The following is an 18,986-nucleotide window of genomic DNA, read 5'->3' on the forward strand; positions in this document are numbered from 1 at the left end:
AACAGGGAAGACCACACTCAACTTACGGCAATGATTACTTCCTGTTTTCTGTGCAATGTCACATACAATAGCCGCTAAATGAAATATAGATATGGGCATGCCTGGAATAATAATCAATACATTCATCACACAATAAACCAAAATGTGGCTTCAGCACCTTGGCGCCTTAGCTCAATGGAACAACGACATGAACGGAGTGAGACAGACTCTTTGTCTCAGTGGGGGGAGGCGGGGCCGCTAGCATACACACACAAAGTGCAGAAGTGTGTCAAAGTCAAATTACTGCAATACCACGGCGACATCAGCGTACTGAGAATATCCCTCCTTTCCGCCATCTTGTCTACGCCACTCTTAGGCTTCTTAAAAGAAAGCTATCCTTAGCCTTGGGATGCTAGGCGAGTACGGTCAACCTTGCAATGGAAGCTGATTGGCCCTGGGGGAGGTCCATCCAGCCATACGTCAGTTTTCTACGCCGCTTATCCCCACTAGGGTGGCGTGTGATGGAGCCTATCCCATTAGCTGGCGGAGGTCATTCCAGCCCAAGCGTCACTAGCCAGGCATGTGGGAAGCGTGCAAGCGGGAATGTTTGTGGTTTCTTACCAAGAAGAGCCTGGAAGAGCCGGCTGCCCAGGATAGAAGACACTTTGCCCACGCTGGTCTTCAGGGCCTGCTCCTCTGGACTGGTCAGGCTGGCCTGGTACCTTCTGAGCAGCCCCACCGCTCGCTCAGTGTCTGTCCGTCAAACACCAGGTGAGAAGATTATTATTATTATTATTATGAACGCCAACATAATTTTACACCAGGATATATACACGTAACAACATTCATAATCCCCCACCCAAAAAACAACAACATTTGAGCAAATCTGTTAGTGGCTGTAGGAGCCATCCCACCACCTGATGTGTTCCCACCGAGCACACCTGAACGCACCATCGTTTTAAACCGATTGGAGTTTTAAGGATGAAAGAAACTTGTTGACGGGTAATAAAAATAAAGTGAAATGTTCCTCACCGTATTTGTGCACCATGCTGCCTCCAACTTCATGTAAAGTCACCTCAGAGGTGCATTTAGCCGGCGGGAAAAAAAAAAGTCCGTAACGGTCGCTACTAGCTAACCAAACCAAAGAGCTCAATGTTACTCGTCCTCACTTCCACTCCCACGGAGGTCAAAGACGCCACGTTAGTTTAGCTCCTGTCAACTTTCTGCCTAAGTTTTGGGGGCTTCCAAACGGCCTCAAAGTTGCCGTGGCGTGTTCCTCCTTCCTCCTCCTCCTCCTCCTCATGCCGCGCCTCCGTGGGAAGAGAGGGGGTCCACACCTTCGACCGCAGCCTTTCGCCCACCACGGTCCCCCGGTGCCCCGGTCCCCTGGTCCCACGCCGACACGGTGTGGTCGGTAGGCTGCTAAGGTGGTCTCTTTTCACGGCATGCTGCTCCAACACACTGACGCTGTTTTTTGGTCCAATGTTAGCCTTTTTTTTTCCTCTACCGCAATCCTGCTCAATGCTGGCATGAGCTAAATGGCTGCCTTTGGCGCCCTCTAGCGGTGGGATGCCTACACTTGCATAACATGCTATACGGAGCTCATTAAAAGTCAGTGTTGTGGTTATTTATCTAGCAAAAACACTGAAACTACTCACAGATAACAAAACCATATTTGAACAGCTTGTGGTGCATTTTCTACAATAATTTGACATCTTAAATCAAGAAATAATTCAGAATCAGAATAGTTTTTATTGCCATTGTCAGTGACGGTTACACAAACTAGGATTTAAGCTAGTAGGCTAGCTTAATGTGAAATACGTTAGAATAAATAATAATATATGGGCATGTAATATGAAAATGTAGTAAATAATCACATGATGTGTGTTAATGGCAGTATTATTTGTATTATTTGGTGTTGATAAGTCTGAGAGCTTTCTATTTGTGATAAAATACATGGATGGTATTACCGTACACGTCATCAACATGCATGCTAACCTTTTCCCGCTTTGTTTTAGGGGGGATCCCTTTTGGGGGGGTCTTTCCGCTTCTCTGACCCATAAATGTAGTCAGAATGTTATATTCTGACACGTGGCCTGGTAATACTTGATGAATAAGTAGGAATATAAGAGGTTATTTAACAACAATGGTGTCTCCATTGCCCCCCCCCCCCCCCCCCCCCCCCCGGCTTTTTGGTAAATGACGTAACAGAACAATATCTTCCTGATGGAAGTCACACTGTCATATAATTGCAATTTTCCAAAAAGGCTTTTGGCATTTGGCTTCTCCCAGCATGCACTGCGGCTGAGCTGATGTCGCAATCAGGAAAAGAAAACAAAGTTTGATTGCGCTGATTCACATTAACATAAAAACATGATTACACAAAATCAAAACATTTTACCCTTCAATGGCGCATGACTTCGCGGATGGAGGGGTTAGACCTCGAAGTTGGACCAAGACGCTTCCGGTTAGTAGACCTGCCAGTCAGGATGTGGCAGCTCCAGCTGATGCTTGGCAGGAACCCTCTGGAGGAGTCGGGAGGACGTCATGGCAACCCCGATGGGGTGACAGTCAGGATGTGGTAGACCTACAAAAAATGAGCCGGAGGATCCCATTGGCTGTCCCGTCAAGACACGGAACCATCCCGGGCCCCAATCAGACGCCATCTGCCAGAGAAGAAACATCTCCAAAGGCCTGGTCTCCTTCAAGGTTTGGAATGGGCAGGAGAGCACCAAACATGGGACATTGAAAGGTGGAAGAAAGTCTTCTTCTCCCTGGACACTCCTGATGGCTTCCTACGTTACTGGCATGACAAGGAGGTCCCACCTGAGATGTTCTCCACCATCATCATCCTAATGGAACAATGGAGCTTTAGGTGGTGCAGGGGTGTCAAACGGCAGCCGGCTAAGTGGAGATCGTGACTGGAGGACCGAGTCTGTGTGGTGACAACGCTGCGCTTGACAAAGAGGAATAAGCTGACTCTTGTGGGCCATCCAATGGAGAACATTTGGGGATGGATGTTAGAAATGGAAGTTCATGGGGGACTTTGAAGGACATCAGAGTCAATGTCCAAAATGTCCAAATGTCCAAAAGACGAACACATTAGAGACATGCAAGGATGGAAGAAGACTGCAGACAACCAGGACAACCAGGACAAAGACCAGACAGCAGAGTGGGGACACCCCTGGAGGAGGAGACGCTGTGGGAGGAAGACCAACCAGCACAGCAGAATAATAAACACAGCAGGTAGAAATGTTTATGCTAACAGTTTATGCTAACAAGCTTTGTCTTCTTCACAGACGTCCAAATGCTCTGACGGTGCATGATATGCTGATCCTACACGGCCGGGAAGAAGGGGGACAGTTCTTTCTCATTCCAGGAATTCTGGTCTTTCCTGGACACTGTCAAAGAAAAGACAATAATCATGGAAAAACATATAAAAAACATATAATCATATTTATTCTTGGAGACGGACTTCATGCTATTGGGCATCCAAAATACACCACCTACTACTACTACTACTTCTAGTACTACTACTACTACAACTACTTTAATAATTTCTGTTCATTTGAATTCTTATTTATTGGTAATTTCATATTTGGACAAAAATACACCAATAAATACTGTAAAGTAAAGTAATGTATGTTTAAATCAGCGCTTCTCAATTATTTGATGCCCCCCCCCCCATTTGAAGTACTAGAGACAGTGCTGCTATGTATTCATTTATCTGTAGAGTACAGACTGAAAGTGAAAGTAGGAAAAAGCTATCCAAGAGTCAAGCTGCATGTTGGGTACTATAAATGTGTACATGTTGGTAGCATCTCACGCTCCCCAGGGGCCCCCCGCCCCACTATTTGAGAAGCACTGGTTTAAATCTTTGTGACTGAACGGACGCAGGCATACCTTCCCTGTGGCAGCAGAGGCGTTTCCTGTCAGAGAGCACCACGGAGTCAGTCACCACCACAAAACCACGTTTCTCCAAAGACGGGCTTACCGCTGGACAAAGTACAGTACGGTCGCCACGGCGACGGCAGCGACATCCACCGTCACCCACAGGACGCTGTACGTGGCGTGAGGCTGAAAGACGCCAAAGGTTAGGGTGTTACGGCGTAGCCACGCCCATCGCACACCTGCCACTCACCATCACCCAGTTGGGACGCCGCATGTCCCTCAGCAGGTGGCAGGAGTTGGTGGTGACGGAGCTGACCCCCGCGCACCACAGCAGCGAGAAGAGCCAGGAGTCGTTCACCACCCACACGTTCACCGTCACGTTTTGGCTGCGTAGAGCCCTGCCGCACGCAAACGCCGCGAGACTCGTAAAAGTAGTCAGTGTGCAGCTTGTATTGCAGCATACGAGCCGCTGGAGATGGCTCAACTAGAAACGTCTACAGAGCTGGCCGCACGAGTGCTGCCGGTACTGGGAAGCTGTGGTTAATCCATGCATGTTCTTATCTCTGCTTTAAGGTCGACTTTACCTTACGTATCTGCGCTTGAAGGTCTGCTTTACCTGATCTCTGATACGCTGAGCTTGCTGTATTGCACGTTGAGATGGTCTCCTCCTTCCTCCAACATGTCCTCCTCATTGTTGTAGATCTGGATGAAACCCGGAGCTCTTGTTTTCACGTAGTCTCTCATTTGAGAAGGAAGCCACAGGACCTAAAGTATCGGTGAACATGAACATTCCATGATCACGATGTAGGGAGCCGGCCACGGGTCAAGACATGAGAAGAAGCTGAGGCTGATGATACCAGGCTGGGGTCCACCTTGGACATCAGGATGGTGGAGACGGTGTCCGCTGTGTGGTTTTCCTGGTCAGGACCATACAGGTCAAATAAAATGGAGATGTTGTGGTGCTTGGCAAGGAGGAGAAGCTGGAGTAAAGAAGGTATTGTTTGATTCCTGGCTTCTTCTTTGTCTTCTTCAGACAGCTGCGACAATGAGCGGAAAGGATCCGTCTGGGAATGGAACATTTGACTCAGTTGGGAATGGAACATTTGACAAAGCTGGGAATTAAACATTTGACTCGGCTGGGAATGGAACATTTTGTCTGGGAATGGAACATTTGACGAAGCTGAGAATGGAACATTTTAGCTGGGAATATAATATTTGACTCAGCTGGGAATGGAACATTTTACTAGGATGGAATGGAACATTTGAGTCAGCTGGGAATGGAACATTTGACTCAGCTGGGAATGGAACATTTGACTAAGCTGGAATGGAACATTTGACTCAGTTGGGAATGGAACATTTTATCTGGGAATGGAACATTTGACTAAGCTGGAATGGAACATTTGACTCAGTTGGGAATGGAACATTTGACTAAGCTGGAATGGAACATTTGACTCAGTTGGGAATGGAACATTTTATCTGAGAATGGAACATTTGACTAAGCTGGGAATGGAACATTTGACTAAGCTGGAATGGAACATTTGACTAAGCTGGGAATGGAACCTTTTATCTGAGAATGGAACATTTGACTCAGTTGGGAATGGAACATTTGACCAAGCTAGGAATGGAACATTTGACTAAGCTGGGAATGGAACATTTGACCAAGCTAGGAATGGAACATTTGAAGCAGCGAGGCTCACCTGTAGGAACCATTCACCCGCATTCAGACTCTCCAACTCCGCCCACGTCACGTCTGTGCTCAGGTCCAAGTCTCGGCCCGGGAACTTGTCTTCAACGTCGGTGGTTCTCCTCAGGAAGCCCGGGTGTTGATCGTGCATCAAGAAAGGAACTCCGTCCTTACTGGATGAGAAAGGCAGGAAATGGCGTCACCTTCCCAACATGAAGGCAAAGGACCGAGGACCAATCATCATCATCATCATCATCAAATGATTTAAGCAGTAAAATATTATCAACCTGAAAATAATAAGATTAAATTTAATGAGCTGTAGTAAATATGTCTTATATCATTCATACATAAAGTTATACAGAAGACAGGCTTGGATGGAGATTGGGTTGCCATGGGACCCCTGGAGGGAAAAGCCCAAAGACAGAGAAGAAGAAGACATGTAGAGTTATGTACGCTAGAACTATACTGTACTGTACTGTACATTATACTGTACTGTCACATGATGGAAGATACCACTCTGTTGTTTCAGTGAAAGTTCCTACCTGAGCTGCACGTCCGTCTCGAAGGCCGTCACGCCGCATGCGATGCTCCTTCGGAAGGACATGATGGTGTTCTCGGGGGCCAGCTGTGAGGGCAGATGGGGAGGGTCAGTACTTCTACCCAAAATCTTTACACGTGGACACCATGCCGAAAGACGCGTGGCGTGGACCTGTGCCCCCCACCCCCACCCCACCTTCCTGCTGCAGCATGCTCACCATGGGGGCGCCCCGGTGGCCTATGAGCTTGGGTTTGTGGGGCAGGTCGCTGGGGTCTATGAGACACGGTGACCGGATGAGCAAAGGACACAGGAGGATGGCTGCTGACACCCCCGCGTAGACCGCCGCCATCAGGAACCCCGACCCTGCTGGGGGGGACAAGATGGTCAGCTGGTGAAGACAAAGGAATACCTCTGCTGGTGTCCCTCCATCCGTCCATCTCGCCACCCCTCCATCCATCCATCTATTTTCTATACCGCTTATCCTAACGAGGGTCGCAGGCATGCTGGAGCCTATCCCAGGGGTACACCCTGGACTGGTGGTGGCTGGTGTCCCATCATGCATTATTATTTTTAAGGCTGCCAAATGATTTTAAAGTATTTTCCTAGGAATTTCCTTTCTACTGCATTTTACCAACAACGAAGTGAAAACTGAAGTGAGGCTAATTTTTCCCAATATTTTGCCTTCTTGTCAAATGACATCTGTTGTTTTCCGTTTCTGTGATCATCTTGAAACCATTCCAACTTGATTCCCATCATATTTCCAGTTTCTTCACCCACGTTTGGTTTTGGCCGCCTGGCATCCCTGGAAGACCAACGGGCTGAGCAGAACCAAAGCCCAGACAGCGCCCAGCTGCAGGAAAGGGGCGGTGGCCTGACAAAGCGGAAGGGAAATCAGGTCACCACAGAACACCACGGCTTCTTCATGTGTGGAACTCAGACTGGCAGGAGAACCTGGAGCGAGAGAAGAACGGTCGGCCATTCCCGTTTCCACTGAAGACTTATCCCGATGACGCCGACAGAGATGAAAAGCAAACCCAAGAAAAGGAGGAACTAGAGGGAAAAACATTGCTACGTGTTTTCAAAAACAAATACGTGGATATTTTTTGTGGGTGGGGGGGGGGGGGGGGGGGGGTCAGATTACCTTGTGAAGCCAGTGTAAGTGGAGCGGTTCTTTCAGGGCGATGTGGAACAAGGCAAAAAGCTACAAAAGAGAGAATAGAGCTGTGTGAATAGGATATGTTTATGGATTCTTAAGTTTAGAAGAAATACATTTGAGGCTAACTGATATTAGCGCTCTAGCTTGTTAGGCAGAGGCCCTCTCGAGTCGCTGCAGAAATAAAAGTTGTACGATGTGACGTAAACAAAGAATAATAGGAGTGTAAAGGTGACTATAGGGGTGTTATTTCCAGTCTACAGGACTCTGATCATGTTAAAACTCGTATTTAGAAAGTCATAAACAGGTTTTCTAAATACAAAAATATTCAATTGAATCCTATTTCGTGGAAATTAATTTATGGTGGGTTGGTCTGTACAAGAAATTTAAAAAAATATTTAAAATGTATTTTCAATTTTGGGTTTTTTGCTAAATAATAATAATAATAATATCAGTCTAAAAACATTTTTTGAAAATGATGAAATTACTGAATGAAACTTACTAATTACCAAAATATGAAATATCAATCAATCAGTCAATGTTCTAGAGCACATTGAAATGTGGAGTACCACAGGGATCAAGGCCAAGGCCACTTCCGTTTCTCATGTGCCTTGTGTCTCTCCGGCTAGTTATGCTAATCAGAAGCTGTTCTCCGTGCCGGTTTGCTTCCTGATTTCCCAGACCTGGGAGGAGCCTGAGTGGGAAACCGTGTTCGGCCAAGTACGACGCTCACGTCCTCACCAGCAGCAGCACGCAGTAACTGGTCAGCACCGCAGACGTGGTGATCAGCACGACGACCCAGTTCACCCACCGCTTCAGTTTCGCGAAGCCTTTCCTGCTCACGGAACAACACACAAGCACAACAGACGACAAAAGACCGGATCAGCGCAAACTGGACCCGGCCGGGACCGCATCGTGGCCTTCCTGGAGAGACATGCTAACACTTGGACAGCAAACATCTCATACTGCGTACGTGCTAAGTACTTCCTAAGTGGCTTTAGTGGCAATAAAAAACACAGTGGTCTGCAAAGGCCCCCGGGCCCCACATTGGACACCCCTGGATTGGAGGCTTGTGTGTGTGTGTGTGTTTACCAGTTGACATCCTCTTGGTCGTTAGACGTGACCAGACAAACGTACATCCAGGAGACGGCCAGCAGGGTGACGAGGGCGACCACAGAGAACCACCAGCATGCACACTCGAACGGGGAAAAAGACAAGTTCACTACGTACGGGCGTCACACTGTATCTCCTCTCATTGCCTCAATCAACCGCAGAGCGGAAAGGTGACTATAGGGGTGTTATTTTATGTCCACGTGGCTCTAATGCTAAAAAAGCACATTTAAAAGGTGGTTCTCTAAATCTTATATGTCCTATTTTCCCTTACTAGGTATATTATATTGGATATTAGGAGTGGAAAGTTGACTATAGGGGTGTTACTTTATGTCCACGTGGCTCTAATGCTAAAAAAGCACATTTAAAAGGTGGTTCTCTAAATCTTATATGTCCTATTTTCCCTTACTAGGTATATTATATTGGATATTAGGAGTGGAAAGTTGACTATAGGGGTGTTACTTTATGTCCACGTGGCTCTAATAATGTTAAAAAGTTGATTTAGAAGGTGGTAAACTGTTTTTTCCATGTTGTATTTTTTCTTACTATGTCAACCATATTGGGTAATAGGAGTGCACAGTAGATATAGGGGTGTTATCTCACGTCTAGAAGACTCTAAAAGGTGTATTGAGAAGGTGGTAAACAGGCTTTCTAGGCTGTGGTTAGCAAACTATTCCATGCATAAATAAGGAATCCTATTGGCTGCTGAGGGTGGCGTCTGGAAGCAATGAAGCCAATGAACGACCATCAAGGATGGATTATTGTGCCGCTTCCCAAGCTGTGTACCGACTGGAAAAGTTTGCAGGGTATAATTAAACGACAGGTAGCAACAAGTATCTTGCGCGGCCATACATACATATCTGTACTATCATCTTCAAAGATGTATTTCACATGATTGGGCATGGATTTCTTTTGGAATAAGAAGGTGACACCGAACGACTCGGTTTGACATCTTGGAATGCTAATCTGTGATTAAAGGGATTGGGATTTTGCAGTAGAAATACACATTTGCTCCTTAGTTTTAGCTTGAAGCAGCGATGTAGACGTCCTGCCACTGTACTACACTTGTGCAAGACAACGAGACAAAAAGGAAGGATAAAAATCATCTTTACTTGACTTTCCTCGCCTTTCCTGGAGCGTTTCCAGCGGCAGCTGTACAAGCCTCGGCTGCAAGCTCTGCAACAAGCGGTGAAGGCTGACATCTCTTCTTCTCTTGGTTGACTGTGCAACAAGTGCAGACTCAACGTGACGCTGAAGGATGGCGAGGGAGGCAGGGAGCACGGTCAATGGCTACCGAGAGGGGAGGACCCAGCCCCCATTCACGGCCTCAGCCTATAGAGAAGAAGCCAGCGGGGGGAGAGTTTGGGTGAGGTATTCAACAACAACATGCAACAGAGCCGAGAGCCGGGGACGCTGGCTCGGCTCACAATGGGAACTCCATGGGAGCTGGGAGAGTGATGTCACACGTTAGCGGCAGCAGCACAAAGAGACAGTGGCGGACGCTGGGATCACAGCGGGGGGGCGACGGGAGAGTTCAAAACAAAAGGGCCGGGGTATTTGATGAGGGAAAACAACAAGGGCGGATTGGGTGTGTGCTGTTTGACTGACACAACAACAATAATCCACGCAGCAACATCTGACGGTGCTTGTTTGCGTCACCTGGATCTCCATTGTTGCCAAACGTTCATGTTTCTCTGGATTGTTGGATGGATTTGCTCCTTCGTACGTTCAAAGAAACAAAAACATACTTTACTGTCCGTCTTTAACCAAGTCAACGTACCCAAAGGTAACCTACACCAGGTAGCCTCCACCTCCATCAATGGTTGCGTCTCTTCTCCCTCTTCCAATGCAAATAAATGAACATGCAAGGTAATAAAATGATATTCAAAGTAATTAGCTTCATATAGAGTGGAAAAACACGTCCATTGTTTGCCGTCCAAAGCGTACTCACCATAAGTTCCCCGGGGCGTGACATGAAGATGCAACTCTTCACGTGTGTCCCATCCCGTTCTGCATGCCCCCATCAACTGGTTGCCAAGTCTCTGCGGTGAATGGGTGCAGGATGGAAGGGTGGAACCCAAGATGGGAGGTTTGACAACGCCTGTGCAGAAGCTAAACATCTTCAGGGTGGTCTTGAGGGTGGGTTCCCACACATTGTTCTATGGAGGAGAAAAGGTTTTTTTTAATTTTAAGGACCTCTGTAGTTGCTGTACGTCTGATCTAGCCAGTTTATACACTGCTTATATTGTATATAAACAGACTTTTCATACCTTTTGGAGTCTTGAATGTATATTTAAGTGAGAATTGTGAAGTTTTACACAGCAGTCTGTACAGTGAAACGATGCAAGTGCTCCTCCAATCCGGCAGGCGGCGCCTCTGCTGCTTAGGAAAATTAGCATCACCGAAGAAGTCATTGCTACTGATCATTACTCGGTGAGACTAAAAATACATTTTATATTCATATTCCTTAGCTTTTCAGCAGACAATGTACACTTTATATGTACATGCCTATAGCAGAGCATTAAACTAAAGAACAGTCATGAGCTTTTCGGTGTTATAAACGCAGCAAGGAATGTTTGTTGCTCCCCAGCGAGCTAACTTTAGCAATAGCTAGCTAAGAAGCTAGCGTCTTGTTTACGTATCACGTTAGCACGCTTATATGTTTATGTTTCAGTTATAAACATGTAATAGCTCCCTTTTGTGTCGAGTTGTCATTAGATATCACTGACAATGTGATATACATTTTCCCAACGCCGGTCTTGTGACTTATTATTAGCATTATTAGCATTGTACAAGGTGCTCACAGCTAACCAAATGTGTGGATGTTATTCATGTGATTGGTTCCTGTAGAAACTATGGATCAGAAGATTCCCTATGATGACTACCAGCTTCCGGTGGTGTTCCTGCCCTCTTATGAGAACCCCCCAGCATGGATCCCCCCTCAAGAGGCAAGACATTATGAACATTGGATTTCTTCCTTCACTTTTCAGATGAAAAACTGCAAACTGAGCAGTACTTTAGGGGCCAGTGTAACACTTTACTTGGCTTAGTATTCATCTATGAGTATTTGGGTTGTGATTCTTATGCATGAATTTTAGCGGATTCATCACCCAGACTACAACAACGAGCTCACCCAGTTCCTTCCCCGCACCATCGTCTTGAAGAAACCTCCAGGAGCTCAGCTGGGCTTCAACATCCGCGGCGGAAAGGCCTCGCAGTTGGGCATCTTCATATCCAAGGTCTGATGCCCATCCACCGGGGAGTGATGTACACACACGTGTGTGTTCTATTCACCATGGTGTGTCATCAGGTGGTTCCAGACTCTGACGCCCACCGTGCAGGACTGCAGGAGGGAGACCAGGTTCTTTCAGTAAATGAGGTGGATTTCCAAGACATAGAACATTCCAGAGTAAGTTCATCCACGCCTATGTTAGCGTCTGGCGCTCTGGTTAGCGTGTTTTTCGCTTCACGTCCAAAATCTTTGCAAAAATGTTTGCCTGCTTTTTAGCATCCGGTTTGTTTACGCCGCCATCTTTGGTCATGCACCCAAAACAAAATCTGATACTTGCAAATGATCCCATTGTGATGTGAAATGTTTATTATTTTTGCACCATTTTCTGCATTCAAAACTAAAACGATCATCTAGAAAGTGTATTTTGTGTTAACATGATTGGCTGTCTGGAATGAATTAATTTTCTATGGGAAGACATACTTTGGTTAGAGTCGAACCTTCATTCATCGTGTCTCTCATTTCAGGCTGTAGAGATTCTGAAGACCGCACGGGAAATCCTGATGAGAGTTCGCTTCTTTCCTTACAGTAAGTTCAAGGATGGTCCTTCCATTAGTTCTGGGTGTGTCCAAACCTTGCTGGACTTGATGCCAGTTAGCTTATCACCAGGATAAAGACTTTGTTTTGGACTGCTGCGTGTCTTTTACACAAGGATGCATTTATTGCATTTAGAATAAAGCAACACATATCTCTGCCTTTCCAAAAGAAAGTCAAGTCTCACACGTATTGTGCAGGTTCATATTTCAGGTTTTGTCAAACTCCTGTTATTTTGGGAAATATTACCAATATGAATTTCTACATTCTACTTATTATTTTTATCATTAATTTATTATTATGAAGAAAACTGCACAATATTAACACTGATGTTTTACATACATCTCTTCATTGCTTTTTCAGACTACCAGAGGCAGAAGGAGAGGACTGTCCACTAGGTGGCGCCAGAGAAGAAGAAAGAAGCACTGAGTCAGAAGACGTCACCCCCCACCCCCACCCACCCCAAAAGGCGGTGACTCACGCTAATTCACGGCCATCAGAAAGACAAAGGCTGCCTTGCAAAGCCAAGTCAATCCTTTCACATCAAATCTTCTGGAAGTGTCTGACATTGCCCCCCCCCCCCGATATTATTTTAACAATGCCCCCTACAAATATGGGACATTTGACTACTTTGAAGTTGTAAAACATAGTAGCAGGACATGTATAGTAGAGTATGTGCATGTAAAGCTAGTCTTTATTAAACTAGCTTGCCATTAAGCAGTCATGCTAACCCGGCTTACCCTTGAAAGGATCTAATGGATCCATCATCAGCCACCCTGGTCGTGGCTGTAAACAACACTGTACAAGTATTAAAGTAGTAAACATGTGAGAAGTACTTGCGATTGGGCCTGGCAAAGTGTGGCTTCTGGATCTCCACAAGTTCAGACAATCCCGGCGTCTCCCACGGTCAAAGAGGGCTGCTTATCCGGTGCGATACTTTCCATCCATGAAGATAGGAATGATGATCTCGTCCCGGGTGGTCTCTGTCCTATTTCGTTTTTTTCCCAGTTGAGTCCTTAAGTGTGTTTTTTCCTTCGTTACTTGGCTGCACAAATACCACGTAATGAATGATTCCCCCTGGGTGGGAGATGGAATTGGAAGTACTGAAGGCAACGCTAGGAAACAATTCCAATGACAGCAGCCATTGACAGCCACCCGCGCTTGTTTACCGCTTCACGACGCCATTTGATGAGGTCATCATTTGCGCGCCGGTAAATATCAACGTAGATTGTTTTGGGTGCAGAACACTCACTGCGTTTGTGAATGAATGGACGGGAGGAATCAACTCGCATTTCTTTCTTTCCAATGTGGCAATGTCGACGATGACGTTTCGCGTATCATTATAGGGAGAAACTCAAGAAAAACTAAAGAAATAAATGCCATTTTCAGGTATTTATTACGATACTGTCCTGTTTGTTATATTGTAAATCACCCTGCTACCTCAATATAGTAGGGTTTCACAGAAATACATTTCTTCAATTCTTTATTTGATCATTTCATGAATAAATTCATTAAATGTCTTATATTGTTTGTGCTATGACATTAAATACTCCACTTTTTAAAATATCCCCAATGCATTAGGTGAATTTTCACAAAGTATCGTCTTGGTATCACTGATACCATTCGGACTTTTACTCGGTATCGGATCAGAAACTATCTGTTACTAACTGTTACTACCCAGTACTGCTTGTTAAACATTGACAGAAGCCAAGCAATGGATGCAAAAAATAAACCTTACCCTTGCCAGGTTTATTTTTGTCCAAAAAAAGCCACTTCATCATAATCATCATCATCAGAAATATCTGTCTACCACCAGACTCTTTTCTCAATCATAAACTTCATGCGAGTGTGAAATAAATATATTATAAAGATGCGGTATAAAACTATGTACATGATTGCACAGCACCACAATAAATACATCAGCTTTAGCACTGATGTGCTAGCCTATATTTGCAGTAAAAAAGTACTGACCCTAAATGTAGTGCTGCAACACCGCCATCAAACACAGAGGTTCAGAAACCATCGCACTACCTACGTATTCTCCGCAGCTTCATGTATCCTGGCAAGAAACATCAAGGTGCAGAATCCAAAGGGCCACCCAGCTTCCCTTCAACAGCTTCCTGGGACTTATGGGGCAGTTCCTGCATGGAGTCGGGTATCTTTGGGTAGAAGTATTAGCAGAAAATAGTTCTAAGCAATGTAGTAATCATACATTTGCAGCTTAGGGATATTCAATAGGAGTCTCTGATGGGTGCTCACATGGTTCTCTGAAGGCCAGGACATAGGAGGGTGGTGGAGACAAGAGTTGGAAAAAAACAGACCCTCTGGCCCTGGACAGTCGTCTGCATGGAACATCAAGCAGAAATCAAAACAAAGAAAGGCTGAACAAATGGCATATTGAATAAAAAACAATGAAAACAGAAAAATGCAACAAAATGGAGAGTCAAATTGTATGTGGAGTACTATAAATGTACATGTTGGTGTAATATGAGGTGATGGAAAAAGGGGGAAAATACATCCAAAATACATACATACATCCCTTTGTGCATCGGAGAATGATAAATGATGCGTTCAATGACCAAACATTCAAAAAATAGTTGCAGTATTGTAATAAAATAATATTTACTGTAATATAATGATTCATTTCTATGTATTTTAATGTTTTGAAAGACGAATGAAATGACATTGAGTTTGCAATTTGGATGAAATGTTTTATGACTACTACCCTGTGTTTCAGGTATTGTCATTTGTACATTTCATGAAGGAAGGGTTTTTTTTCCGGAATGTTCCCAAATAGGCTTTTTTTTACTCACAAACATTTAGAATTTAAAACCACTATCATGAATACACAAATCTTATTTTGAGCTGACACAAAAACCCTAACCCTAACCCTAACCCTAATCCGCATACAACATTGTACATAATAATATCAGCAGGTGGCGCTACAGAGCCTTACTTGGGCTAAAGGCGGTTGTAAAAGTGTTGCACGTTTGATTCCCTTTAGGCAGGGGTGCTCACACTTTTTCAGCATGCGAGCTACTTTTAAAATGACCGAGTCAAAATGATCTACCCACTACAAAAATGCAAAACATCTATTTATTTTCAAATGTATTGAGGATTATTTGTACGTACAATGTATGTTGATGTACCTTACATAACCAAATGAGCCAATATTGCAAAACACACATAATTAACTATTAACATTTTTTGTAATTACCTGAGTTTACTTTGATGACTTGCACTGAATTGAACCAGCCAGGGATGCATAGTCCGGACAGTAGCTGCTGATAGCCAGCCTCAAGCACACTTCCAAATGTTTATCAGTCATGGATAATATCCGTATCATAATATCCGTATAATATTCCATATCCGTATGGAAGTGATATGTTTTTGCCTTTTTACTTGGTCCAGCTCCGTCACTCATTTTAGTGACCATAAACTTTAGCGAGGGCTTTAAAATCTCGCAATTCGCCGACTAGCTTAGCACTTTGCATCGTTGTTTACGCATGAGCGGTGACCTAAAGGTCAAAATTCAGTTGTCATCTGACTGGTTGTCCTGTATGTCAATCAAGTAACGGGGATGGATGATAGGCTGACATCGTAAGTTCTGCTGCACTTAGAGACGTCGTTTGATTTGATTGGTCGCCCGAAGGGCAACATTCAGTTGTCATCTGAATGGCTGCCCTGTATGTCAATCAAGTGACGGCATTGATGCTGGGATGATATTTTTTTAATGTCACGCCGCGATCGACCCGCGATCGACCAGTACCACCTCCGCGATCGACCGGTAGCTCGCAATCGACTTAATGAGCACCCCTGCTTTAGGCATTATTTAGTCAAAGGCAAACGTCACACAGAAGGCCAATTAGATTTGTTTGACAAGTTATTGCTTGGACAAGCATCAGAATATGACAGTTTATATGAGTGTTTGCATAGACTTTTACGATGTACAGAGGAACAATCCACAGGCTTTACTGTGCTTATTATGGCCGAAGATCAATCATTAACGCCACACAAGAAAGGGGGCGGGGCGTATGAAGACGTGACTGATCTGCTTCATCTCACACAAAAAAGTCCGAGCGGCACGGAGGCCATCATGGTAAGTCAGCGTCATACTCGGGTGATATGTATTGGAATAACCTTCAGCATTTGTGGCTTTATTTGTGCTGCAGCAGGTTTTCACTTAACCGGCAGGAGTGGTCTCGATGCTTTTTGCTGCAATGTACTCGCCGACAAGTTCATCATCCCTGACGACATGTGTGCTCTCAGTGTGTCTACTGGTTTCACGTAAGATTTCTTTTCATTTGGACTCCTCTTACAGTAGTTGTTGTCCCACCCGAGTGCACGTGGAAATGCTGAGAGAAGCTTGCTAAGCTAAAGAAAGCCATGAACCGGGGGCCCTAACATTGGAGAGTGCATAAGGGCATATCATAGCAAGGACTAGACCAGGGGTCGGCAACCTTTACTATGAAAAGAGCCATTTCACCCACTTGCCCACTAAAGAAAAATAGCCTGGAGCCGCAAAACGTTGTATGTTTAAAACAACATTGGAGGGAAAAAAAAAGACGAGTTGGAGTACTCTTACTAGTACTGGAGATAAACTTTTGTTTTTAAATGAGCTCTAATTTATTTTTTAGAATCGTCAAATAACTCATTAATAATAATTAATAACTCAAATAACTCAAAGTATTACTCATTTCCCTTCATGTTAACCTGTCAGAGAGAACTGGATAGCATCCTGTCTGCTCATTCAGTCACCAGTCAGAACTCAGTCAGGATGCATTCATGGTCTCACACAAAGTTGGATTTTTGTAAACTCATAACAAAGACGTGCATTTTCACCACACGGGTGCTAAAAAATATTCAAGCATTGCAAAGGGAGCCGCAACAAAGAGGCTGGAGAGCCACATGCGGCTCTGGAGCCGCGGGTTGCTGACCCCTGGACTAGACACGGTGGAACCATGGGTTGAGCATTCCTCAGTTTTTACAATCCTGATGTGAAACATGAACCCGAATTTCTGTGCATTAGGGTTCACCCTAACGTGGCAACGTTGTCAACGGGTTGTTTTTAGTGGGCTTCGTAGTCAAAATAGGCGCATCCCAATGAGAGCATTGCCAGCTCATATTAGCTTGTTTTCTCGTGTTACGGTTTGGGTTATAATGCACGGAAAAAGGAAAGAGATATGTGTTCATGTTTCACATAAGGATTGGGAATGATGGTCAACATTCCACTAAAAGTGTGGTTCCCCTTTAAAGTCACAGAAAACTATATGCAGTCATTCGAACCTGCTTTGCTTCTTCTTTGGATTTTCGCAACAAATGTTGAAATAAGTGATAAGAAGAAGTTCTTTATTTTAAACCCGGTCAGAGCACTTGTTAACGGATACTGTACCAGTGATCAGCTGTTCCACGTTTGTGGCAATGAATAAGATTACTGTCAAGCCTTCAATTAGCTGCAGAGTCTACCATAGTTAGCAAGTAACCCCTAGGGCAGGGGTGCTCATTAAGTCGATCGCGAGCTACTGGTCGATCGCGGAGGTGGTACTGGTCGATCGCTGGTCGATCGCTGGTCGATCGCGGCGTGACATTAAAAAAATATCATCCCAGCATCAATGCCGTCACTTGATTGACATACAGGGCAGCCATTCAGATGACAACTGAATGTTGCCCTTCGGGCGACCAATCAAATCAAACGACGTCTCTAAGTGCAGCAGAACTTACGATGTCAGCCTATCATCCATCCCCGTTACTTGATTGACATACAGGACAACCAGTCAGATGACAACTGAATTTTGACCTTTAGGTCACCGCTCATGCGTAAACAGCGATGCAAAGTGCTAAGCTAGTCGGCGAATTGCGAGATTTTAAGCCCTCGCTAAAGTTTATGGTCACTAAAATGAGTGAAGGAGCTGGACCAAGTAAAAAGGCAAAAACTGGACCAAGTAAAAAGGCAAAAAACATATCACTTCCATACGGATATGGAATATTATACGGATATTATGATACGGATATTATCCATGACTGATAAACATTTGGAAGTGTGCTTGAGGCTGGCTATCAGCAGCTACTGTCCGGACTATGCATCCCTGGCTGGTTCAATTCAGTGCAAGTCATCAAAGTAAACTCAGGTAATTACAAAAAATGTTAATAGTTAATTATGTGTGTTTTGCAATATTGGCTCATTTGGTTATGTAAGGTACATCAACATACATTGTACGTACAAATAATCCTCAATACATTTGAAAATAAATAGATGTTTTGCATTTTTGTAGTGGGTAGATCATTTTGACTCGGTCATTTTAAAAGTAGCTCGCATGCTGAAAAAGTGTGAGCACCCCTGCCCTAGGGTCTTTAATTAGCACTGGGTCAGCAGAATAGGCATTAACAGCTGTGGTTGCTCCAAAAGATGGCAACAGTTTGACCCAGGCACACGTCTGCATTATTTGCTTCAACACAAATGAGGTGGACGCCTTCTTCCAAAAAAAAAAATCAAGTTGACAAAACGTCATGGCATGCACAAGGGGTGCTCCGATCGATCGACCATCAATTGGTATCGGCCGATATCAGTGAAGAAGTACAGTATCGATATGAAAAAAATTCCAAAAACATGCTAGCTTCATTGGCCACTCCAAATTGTCCGTAGGTATGAATGTGGGTGGGAATGGGTGTTTGTCTATATTTGCCCTGGGATTGGCTGGCCACCAGAATGAATATATATACACACACATGTACAGTAAATACATACAGTATACATGTAAATACACACACATATACAGTATGTAAATAATGCAAATGTAAATATGAGAGA

General features: G+C 44.5%; 3 protein-coding genes across 20 annotated transcripts in view; 1 reads left to right on the plus strand and 2 right to left on the minus strand.

The window, feature by feature from the left end:
- dlg3 (discs, large homolog 3 (Drosophila)) overlaps positions 1 to 1,319 on the minus strand; it is a 69,229-nt gene extending 67,910 nt beyond the window's left edge. For 2 of the 3 annotated variants that reach the window (XM_058053256.1, XM_058053237.1), the window contains exons 1-2: positions 1,012 to 1,319; positions 601 to 732 (exon numbers count right to left, since the gene is read on the minus strand). In XM_058053256.1, coding sequence (XP_057909239.1) covers positions 601 to 732; positions 1,012 to 1,027 — 148 coding nt within the window. In that variant the 5' untranslated portion in view covers positions 1,028 to 1,319. The remainder of the gene's footprint in view (positions 1 to 600; positions 733 to 1,011) is intronic. The other variant, XM_058053279.1, reaches the window with a different exon arrangement.
- An 843-nt stretch (positions 1,320 to 2,162) lies between these two features.
- gdpd2 (glycerophosphodiester phosphodiesterase domain containing 2) overlaps positions 2,163 to 18,986 on the minus strand; it is a 33,659-nt gene continuing 16,835 nt past the window's right edge. For 5 of the 15 annotated variants that reach the window (XM_058053385.1, XM_058053317.1, XM_058053345.1 and 2 more), the window contains 19 exons: positions 14,438 to 14,520; positions 13,015 to 14,337; positions 11,489 to 11,698; positions 10,307 to 10,514; positions 9,468 to 10,195; positions 8,338 to 8,441; positions 7,987 to 8,080; positions 7,234 to 7,293; positions 7,044 to 7,142; positions 6,870 to 6,963; positions 6,310 to 6,458; positions 6,097 to 6,179; positions 5,568 to 5,727; positions 4,728 to 4,934; positions 4,487 to 4,635; positions 4,121 to 4,268; positions 3,974 to 4,056; positions 3,883 to 3,908; positions 2,169 to 3,380 (listed from right to left, as the gene is read on the minus strand). In XM_058053385.1, coding sequence (XP_057909368.1) covers positions 3,316 to 3,380; positions 3,883 to 3,908; positions 3,974 to 4,056; positions 4,121 to 4,268; positions 4,487 to 4,635; positions 4,728 to 4,934; positions 5,568 to 5,727; positions 6,097 to 6,179; positions 6,310 to 6,458; positions 6,870 to 6,963; positions 7,044 to 7,142; positions 7,234 to 7,293; positions 7,987 to 8,080; positions 8,338 to 8,441; positions 9,468 to 9,557 — 1,611 coding nt within the window. In that variant the 5' untranslated portion in view covers positions 9,558 to 10,195; positions 10,307 to 10,514; positions 11,489 to 11,698; positions 13,015 to 14,337; positions 14,438 to 14,520 and the 3' untranslated portion in view covers positions 2,169 to 3,315. Of the gene's footprint in view, positions 3,381 to 3,882; positions 3,909 to 3,973; positions 4,057 to 4,120; positions 4,269 to 4,486; positions 4,636 to 4,727; positions 4,935 to 5,567; positions 5,728 to 6,096; positions 6,180 to 6,309; positions 6,459 to 6,869; positions 7,143 to 7,233; positions 7,294 to 7,986; positions 8,081 to 8,337; positions 8,442 to 9,467; positions 10,196 to 10,306; positions 10,515 to 11,488; positions 11,699 to 12,084; positions 12,613 to 13,014; positions 14,338 to 14,437; positions 14,521 to 15,395; positions 15,575 to 18,986 lie in introns of those variants that run through there. The other 10 variants (XR_009119920.1, XM_058053325.1, XM_058053333.1 and 7 more) reach the window with 10 other exon arrangements.
- LOC131105402 (PDZ domain-containing protein 11) lies at positions 10,742 to 13,761 on the plus strand. 2 transcript variants are annotated; one of them, XM_058053466.1, is made up of 6 exons: positions 10,742 to 10,788; positions 11,206 to 11,303; positions 11,454 to 11,594; positions 11,666 to 11,764; positions 12,112 to 12,172; positions 12,542 to 13,747. In XM_058053466.1, exons 2-6 carry the CDS (start codon positions 11,211 to 11,213, stop codon positions 12,574 to 12,576), a joined length of 429 nt encoding a protein of 142 aa, XP_057909449.1. In that variant the 5' UTR covers positions 10,742 to 10,788; positions 11,206 to 11,210; the 3' UTR covers positions 12,577 to 13,747. The 2 variants fall into 2 exon arrangements, with proteins under 2 accessions (XP_057909449.1, XP_057909459.1); XM_058053476.1 differs by lacking the exon at positions 10,742 to 10,788 and having other exon boundaries at positions 10,802 to 11,303; positions 12,542 to 12,595; positions 12,735 to 13,761.

The sequence above is a fragment of the Doryrhamphus excisus genome, chromosome 2 (assembly GCF_030265055.1).
Source record: "Doryrhamphus excisus isolate RoL2022-K1 chromosome 2, RoL_Dexc_1.0, whole genome shotgun sequence".
Lineage (NCBI taxonomy): Eukaryota > Metazoa > Chordata > Actinopteri > Syngnathiformes > Syngnathidae > Doryrhamphus > Doryrhamphus excisus.

What these genes read in the sequence shown, in the direction of transcription:
- LOC131105402 (XM_058053466.1), top strand. Translation starts at nt 11,211, where the DNA reads ATGGATCAGAAGATTCCCTATGATGACTACCAGCTTCCGGTGGTGTTC. An exon ending in AAGACATAGAACATTCCAGA is followed by an intron (nt 11,765 to 12,111) that starts GTAAGTTCATCC and finishes CTCTCATTTCAG; the next exon opens with GCTGTAGAGATTCTGAAGAC. An exon ending in AGTTCGCTTCTTTCCTTACA is followed by an intron (nt 12,173 to 12,541) that starts GTAAGTTCAAGG and finishes TTGCTTTTTCAG; the next exon opens with ACTACCAGAGGCAGAAGGAG.